At 38.4% G+C, this 6000-nt stretch overlaps 1 protein-coding gene across 2 annotated transcripts in view; it reads left to right on the forward strand.

Moving 5' to 3' along the window:
- The window catches only part of vps54.L (VPS54 GARP complex subunit L homeolog), a 46942-nt gene extending 42494 nt beyond the window's left edge, over window positions 1-4448 (forward strand). For both annotated transcript variants that reach the window (XM_018262826.2, XM_018262825.2), the window contains exons 19-23: window positions 69-190; window positions 1588-1668; window positions 2472-2579; window positions 3095-3189; window positions 3438-4448. In XM_018262826.2, the coding sequence (XP_018118315.1) occupies window positions 69-190; window positions 1588-1668; window positions 2472-2579; window positions 3095-3189; window positions 3438-3543 (512 nt within the window). In that variant the 3' untranslated portion in view covers window positions 3544-4448. The remainder of the gene's footprint in view (window positions 1-68; window positions 191-1587; window positions 1669-2471; window positions 2580-3094; window positions 3190-3437) is intronic.
- Window positions 4449-6000: the final 1552 nt, after the last annotated feature.

Below are 6000 nucleotides of genomic sequence, written 5' to 3' on the forward strand. Positions count from 1 at the left end.
ATCCTAAGTATTAAATATTGGGTTTCCAGATAATGGATCCACTGTTCCTTTTTTTCTTTTTCTTGTAGCCTTGTCTTCGCGTTGCTTGCAGCTTATAGTTCACTATATTCCTCTAATAAGAGCCCACTTTGAAGCCCGGATGCAGCCTAAGCAGTATAGCATGCTCCGCCATTTTGACCATATAACCAAGGTAAGCAGCTTTCTTGTACAGGTTTGGGATCTGTTATCCAGAATGCTCGGGACCTGGGGTTTTCCGGATAACTGACCTTTCTGTAATGTCGATCTTCATTCCTTACATCTACAAGAAAATTATTTGAACATTAAATAAATCCAATAGGCTGGTTTTGCTTCCGATAATGATTAAATATTTCTTAGTTTGGATCAAGTACAAGGTGCTGTTTTATTATTACGGAGAAAAATGAAATCATTTTTAAAAATCTGGATTATTTGGTAAAATGAAGTGTATGAGAGACGGCCATTCTGTAATTCGGAGCTTTTTGGATAACGGATACCCTACCTGTTCATGTCTTTTTCACTTTATATTTGAACTGTAACCTCTCCCATAACTGTCCCTGTTCTGTAATTTCTTTATTGTTTATAATAATGTAAAATATTTCCCAAAGACAGACTCTTCGCTTTTTTTTTTGCAGTAGAATAGTACTGCATGTGTACTGAGCTAATATATGTATATGGCACAGGTCTTTGCCGGGGGTAATTAAAAAGGGTTTATGCTTAAAGGCTAATGTAATAAAGACTTTGTAATACTAGAATAATCTATGATGAGTTCTGCCTGTGACATGGAGGTGAGCAATTCATCTCTGCAAATCACACAAGGGCTCTTTTGATAATTAACGGGCAAAGTTTTCACCTGTGCATCCAATAAGGTGTTTGCTTTCATTGTGTCGATCAAAAAAAAGCAGGTGCCAAAAGCCAATGTGGGCACTACCACAATAAATGGAGTTGCAATAAAGCAAAATGTAATACAAGGGGGAGGATATACTCACAGTTCACCCCAGTCCACAGGTGCATATGCATGAGAAAAACAACAATAATAGTGAGTCCCTCCAAAAATCATTTAGAGGTAGTAAAAAGTACAAAATGTTTTTTAGGACATAGTAGACACTATGAGTAAGTGCCCCCAACAGGCACGAAACGCTTTAGGCCGCTGTCGACTAATAAACATGTTGTACTTTTTTATACCTGAGTGATTTTTGGAGGGACTCACAATTATTGTTGTTTTTTCATTGTGCTATCTTCAGCTGGCTGAAAAAAAAAAAAAAAAAAGTTCATTACTGATGGGTTGTTATGGGTTACTGTTATAGGGCTAATTTGCCCCATGTGTGGTAAACTGCCTTTGTCTGATGTTTTTGGCCTGTTGTTTCCTACCTTTTCATTTCCTCCTGATCTGGTAAATAAACAAAGCAAAGATACAACAAATATGCTCGGTTTTTGAAGCCTTTGGGCATTAGGGCAGAGAAAAATAAATTGGCTAGAAATTAAAATGTATTCTGTCCTATTGTGAGGGGTAAAATGTGACATACATACATATGATATAAAATATGATATAAATGCATTATTTATTCACAGGACTACAATGACCACATTTCAGAGATTTCTGCCAAGCTTGTGACAATAATGGACGGCCTGTTTGAAAAGCTGCTTTCCAAGGTAATTCTTGTTATCATGTGTCGGGGAGCTGCTCTCTGGTTACCTTCCCATTGTTCTGTTGTTAGGTTGCTGGTGGGGGGGAAGGTAGGGGGATGATATCACTCCAACTTACAGTAAAGAGTGACTGAAGTTTATCACAGCACAAGTCAATTGACTTGGGGCAGCTGGGAAACTGACAATATGTCTAGCCCCATGTCAGATTTCAAAGTTAAATATAAAAAAATCTGTTTGTTCTTTTGAGAAATGGATTTCAGTGCAGAATTCTGCTGGAGCAGCACTATTGACTGATGTGTTTTGAAAAAAACTCTGTCTACTAAAAAATCATGTAAACATTGTTTTGCCCCCAATAAGGATTAATTATATCTCAGTTGGGATCAAGTACAAGCAACTGTTTTATAATTACAGAGAAAAAGGAAATATATTTTTTTAAATTTGAATTATTTGATTAAAATTGAGTTTATGGGAGATGGCCTTTCTGTAATTTGGAACTTTCAGGATAATGGATCCCATACCATTCCGTTGTATAGCAAAAATACTGACCAAGAAAACCCATGAGCATACATGTGACAGTATCCCCTCTAATTAGTATTCCAGCTCAGTGTTGTGTCTTTTATAATAATGGGCCAAAAGCTGCACCCATTGCAAAATGTTTTTGTACAGCCCGATTGCAAATACTCTTTCACAAGATCCAGACTAATATTTTTTTCAGATTCAGAATACACATTTGTAAACCGTGTGTGTGTGTGTATATTAACTCTGCAACGCAATATCAACTTACAATTAAATTCTGTTCTTTTCTGCAGTATGAGGTAAAAGCCCCAGTCCCTTCTACGTGTTTTAGAACCATCTGCAAGCAAATGGGCAAAATGCATGAGGCCATTTATGACCTTCTTCCTGAAGAGCAAACGCAAGTAAGTGTCTGCCTTTTGAATCCTTTTTATACAGAAACCCATTGGGAAAATACAGTACCACCAAGTTATCCTATTTGTTGGCATTCAAATGGATTTTTTTCAAATTTGATTTTTAATACATACTTAACACTTTGCAAAGTAGTTTTTTTTTTTGTAATACAAAAGTTAATTAAATGAAAACCGGATGTTTGTTGGTCGCAAACATATTTGTGACAACCCCCTTGAATCAACCCATTTGGCTGCAATTAAAGCTGTGAGTCTTTTGGGGGAAGTACTTTGCAGTTTTTGCGCTTTCCTCTTGGTAAAACAGTTCCATGAGACTGAATGGGGTCTCTTGGTTAACAGCAATTGTCATGTCTTGCCACAGATTCTTGATTTGACATTTATTGGATGTATATCCATCTTAAATAACCTGTTTCTGTTCCTGCTATAGACACACAGATGATATTGCCTGTATGTATTGTATAGATAGGCCTGCTTTTAACTGTTTCATACCTTTACCGTTTTATTCACAGGCTCTGTTTCTTAAAATAAATTCAAGCTACATATTTCATTTGAAGCGACAGTTGTGTCATTTAAATGTCAGCAATGATGGGGGACCACAGCATGGGTAAGTCATCTGATTTTCTACAGTAAACTGATGGTACCGGTGAAGAGTTTATTCTAAAATATTCCTAGAAATTCAAGCATTTTGGCTGCTGTAAATGTCTCACGGTGTTCAGGAGACTGTATGGGGTCAGTCTGTGCCTCGCTATGGGAAACGGGTACATCACTTGCTTGTGTGCTATTTCGCATTTCCTATAGAGGTTATTGTGAGAATCGGTCATTATAACAAGATTTTTTTTCATCTATATGCAGATTGGTGGCAGCAGACATTGCATTCTACACCGAGAATGTACAGGCTCTGAAAGGCCTGAAAGATCTGGATCTCAGCTTGGCTGAAATTTGGGAGCAGAAAAGGTGAAAACCAAAAGAAGAAACTTGAAAACCCAAATGTATCAGGACTGAGAGTTTTGCCTTTTAGGCCGAAGAACAACTGAAAAGCTGGAAGGATCTCCGAATCCAGTAACTGGATCTGGCCTGTCAGGTCTTGCCCTTTCCATCGGCCTCAGTGGAAACAAATGATCGGCTGACTTACATCGTTTTCATTTTCTTTGGAAACGGGCTCAGGTTTCTTTGGACCAAATCCAACAAGCGCATGGCTGTAACCCAGCTCCCCTCAAGGAGACTCTTTCTCTCCATTTCTCTATATTCTGCCAGGAACACCGTGCTCTACAAACACTTTCACTGTTCTCTTAAGGGCAGTGACAATGTAGATTCTTTCCAATGAAAGTTGTAAAATATATCTTCTTTTTTCTTAATTATTTTGGAAACAAAATCTAAAGAAATTTACAGATCACAACAGATGGGTGGTGTTAATGCAAATGACCAGAGGATTGCATTGCAGCACTCCAGCAGCAGAGGGGTTAAGGGCCTTACATTCATTTCCTTCTTATTTCTCCTTTACTGGATGCTTCAGTTCCAGAGCTGCTCCCGGCTTGCTTTTTCTGCATGATGGAGCCATTGCTTCTACCTTTATAGCTTTCAGCCACAGGACTTCCCTTTGGGTTTGCGCAGTAGTGCTGAGAGAGCATTATTTCCCCTTTACCTATCGGTGCTTTGATTCGATTGTCACTTATGAAATGTCTGGGGACTTGCTACAAACTGCTGGGATTTTCAATCAGTATTTTTGTACGATCATTTTTTTTAACTTAAGGTATTTTTGCCTTTGCTGCATTTGTTGGGGCGAAGGTATTTATTTGCAGTATCTGCTATTGACGTGGATAATTTTCCGGTTGCATTTTTAAGTAAATTTGACTTAATTAAGAATTTCGACCTAGTTTTGCTCGTCTTTACAAGGAAAGCGGGATTTATTTTTGCAGTGCAAAATCCTTGCCAGTGCAGGGTCTCCGTGTTGATGTGTTCTGGGGTATCCCCGTGCCAGAGGGGCACTCACTGCCCGTTGCAGAACCCATCGGCACAGAGTTTTCATTGTAAATAGTCTCAGCTCTGGAGTATTAAGTGCCTCCTCTGTACATAGTCTCCCGCACCTGATTCTCACTCCAAAGACAAATGAGTGCCTCCTCTTGTAATTAAAAAACTTTTTCATTTCTGCTGCTATAGTTCCGTCAAGGACTTCTTCAGTTTGGGAAATATCAAGCACAACAGTAGCAAAAACAACTGCAGTATCCACTTCTCAAGTTGCACCTTGTTGCATACACCAAGTGTGACGGATCCATGCGCTTCTGAACACACATAATTGGCCTTGTTTCTCTCGCACTCCCTTAACTGCTCTATTTACTAACATGTAATAGGCATGTATATACTGTTTGTAATATATGAGAGACAGAGAGGTGCAGGCACTCCTCATAAACAGCTCGTAGTGATGTCAGTTCAAGGAATGATGTACCGTTAGCTGCAATTTAGAGGGATAACCGAAGGTTACACATTCTTGCAATTAGAAGGATATGGAAAGTCAGAAAGGATTTCTATAAGCAAGTCATTATGAGTACCAGGTACGTTGCTGAATACATATATATATATGACTAATTTTGGGCTCTTGAGATAAACATTTAACCAGGGTGGGATGAGCAAAGAACTTTCCATTTGGAATAGGGTGTAGTCTAGATCCTGCACCAGAGCAGCACCACACCTACCTGCCAACAGAGCCTTGTTGATCCGACTTGAGAACATTTTGCAAATCTCTCTTAGCTAAGAGCATGTTGCTAATTTTCCAGCACCAACAACAACAAATATAAACACAACTTTGGGTGAGGAGAATAAAGCTCAGTGCTTCTCTTGCCCCCAAAGATCTTGTTTACAAACGCAATCTCGCTCCAGTTCAAAAAGTGGGTCCAAACCACATCAAATCCAATTGGAAAAATCCTATGTTGCCTGATCCCATTTCTATATATTTATGTAATTAAAATCTTTTAGGGGTTGTTTAAAAATAATTTAACTTATTTACCCTTTTCTCCTTTCTTTAAAGAGATACTGACACCAGAAATTAAACTCTTTTTTTTAGATCTATCATAATATTGCCTTCGAAAGCTACTTATAACTTTGCCATAAAGTATTTACAGGATGCTTTTACATTACTGGTCTGATGCCCCATGTTCCTGTATGAGGGGGCTGCCATATTTGTGCAGCAGGAGTCCCCGATATCATTAGAAACTTTAACTGACAGGCTGAGATGGGACAGTCAGGTTGGCAAAACAGTCAGGTTTAGGAACTTCAAATAACCATTACTAACAAAAACAAACCTCTCTGCAAAAAACGATCCACATGACCTATAGGTAACTTTTAATGTACATTCATATTTTAAAAAGTCATTTAGTGTCAGTATCACTTTAAAGATATAATACCAATATGGTGCAGACTC

Source organism: Xenopus laevis, chromosome 5L, assembly GCF_017654675.1.
Source record: "Xenopus laevis strain J_2021 chromosome 5L, Xenopus_laevis_v10.1, whole genome shotgun sequence".
Taxonomy (NCBI): Eukaryota; Metazoa; Chordata; class Amphibia; order Anura; family Pipidae; genus Xenopus; species Xenopus laevis.